At 52.8% G+C, this 2,027-nt stretch overlaps 1 protein-coding gene across 6 annotated transcripts in view; it reads right to left on the reverse strand.

The window, feature by feature from the left end:
* LOC132455562 (ninjurin-2-like) overlaps positions 1 to 2,027 on the reverse strand; it is a 7,884-nt gene extending 5,857 nt beyond the window's left edge. For all 6 annotated transcript variants that reach the window (XM_060049409.1, XM_060049406.1, XM_060049405.1 and 3 more), the window contains exon 1: positions 1,869 to 2,027. In XM_060049409.1, coding sequence (XP_059905392.1) covers positions 1,869 to 1,981 — 113 coding nt within the window. In that variant the 5' untranslated portion in view covers positions 1,982 to 2,027. The remainder of the gene's footprint in view (positions 1 to 1,868) is intronic.

Consider the following 2,027-nt stretch of genomic DNA (forward strand, 5'->3'; position numbering starts at 1 on the left):
AGGGAGCTCGTTCCACCACTGAGGCCCCAAAACCGAGAAAAGTTGTGACTTTGCTGATCGACCTTTGCTAGCTCTTAGCGATGGTGGTTCCAGACGTCCAGCTGAGGTAGTTGAGCGGAGGGATCGAGCTGGGGTGTGTGGCTTTAGCAGTGCTTGGAGGTAGGCAGGGGCAGTTCCATCGACTGCCTTGTATGCCAGTACCATCGTCTTAAATTTGATGCGAGCTACTACAGGGAGCCAGTGGAGGTCCCGGAAGAGGGGGGTCACATGGGAGAACTTCACTAGGTTGAACACGAGGCGCGCTGCCGCATTCTGGATGCGCTGCAAAGGTTTAATCGCAGAGGCAGGAAGTCCAGCCAGGAGTGAGTTGCAGTAGTCGAGGCGGGAGATGACCAGTGATTGGACTAGAAGCTGAGCTGCTTCCCTTGTGAGGAAGGGCCGGATTCTGCGGATGTTGTAAAGTGCAAATCTGCAGGATCGGGTGACCGCAGTGATGTTTGCGGTGCAGCATAACTGATTGTCCAATACCACACCGAGGTTTCTGGCAGTGGGAGAGGGAGATACAGTAATGTTCTCGACGGTGACCAGTAAGTCCATGTGAGGGCAGTCTTTCCCTGGGATTAGGAGAAGCTCGGTTTTGTTGAGGTTAAGCCTCAGGTGATGGGCAGTTGTCCAGGTGCTGACGTCCGCCAGACATTCCGATATGCGTGTTGCAATCAGGGTTTTCTCAGATGAGGGGAAAGAGAGAAATAGCAGAGTGTCGTCAGCATAGCAGTGATAGGAAAAGCCGTGTGATGCAATTACCGAGCCCAGAGATCTGGTATAGAGGGAGAACAGAAGAGGCCACAGTACAGAGCCTTGAGGGACACCAGTTTCGAGCGTGCAAGGTTTGGACAAGGAGCCATTCCATGTCACTTGATAGGTGCGGTTCGTCAGGTAGGATGTGAACCAGGAAAGAGCAGATTCAGCGATTCCAAGTTCGGCAAGAGTGGCAAGAAGGATCTGGTGGTTCACCGTGTCAAATGCTGCTGACAGGTCGAGCAGAATGAGGACCGATGAGAGGGACGAGGCTCTGGCAGCACGGAGGGACTCAGTCACCGCGAGGGGAGCCGTCTCGGTGGAGTGTGCTTTCTTGAAGCCTGACTGGTGAGGGTCAAGGAGGTTGTTAGATGAGAGATAGGAGGACAGTTGGTTAGCAACGGCACGTTCCAGTGTTTTAGACAGGAACGAAAGAAGAGATACCGGTCTGTAGTTCTGGATGTCGGTGGTATTAAGAGTTGGTTTTTTGAGGAGAGGCTTTATTCTGGCAGTCTTGAAAGACGCTGGAACAATGCCTGAAGTGAGGGAGGAATTGATAGTTGATGTGAGAAATGGCAGAATGTCGCTTGAGACATCCTGGAGGAACAAATCTTAAATCTACCTGACCTCAAGCCACAATGCTCCTCTGGAGAGGATCTGACGGATGTGATTGGACAGAGCTGTCCAATCACATCCGTCAGCTCCTCTGTAGAGGAGCTCCTGTCACAACAAACAGTTGCATGTGATCTGACAGGAGAGGTCGAGCCACAGGGGGGCGCTGTGAGAGGTCGAGCCACAGGGGGGCGCTGTAGGGCAACACGGTCGCCATCGATGTTGGTGCGTAGCGCCTTTATGTTGGGAGAGGGGTAACTTTAATCAAGCTGAATTATATCTCTCTTTCTTTTATTGAGTTCTGTCTGACAGGCTTACAGACACTCTCTCACTTACGCTCACACACACGCACACACACACACACACTCACACACACTCACACACACACACACACACACACACACACACACACACACACACACACACACACACACACACACACACACACACACACACACCTGAAGCCGGCGCCCTGCTCGATGACGGTCTTCATGTGTGTGATGTTGGCGAGGAACAGAGCAAGGTCCAGCATGCCTTCGGCCGCGGACTTCTTGGTAGCATAGAGGTTCATGTTGAGGCTGGAGACAGGCCCTCCCTGAGAGAGAGAGAGAGGGGGG

The sequence above is a fragment of the Gadus macrocephalus genome, chromosome 4 (assembly GCF_031168955.1).
Source record: "Gadus macrocephalus chromosome 4, ASM3116895v1".
Taxonomy (NCBI): domain Eukaryota; kingdom Metazoa; phylum Chordata; class Actinopteri; order Gadiformes; family Gadidae; genus Gadus; species Gadus macrocephalus.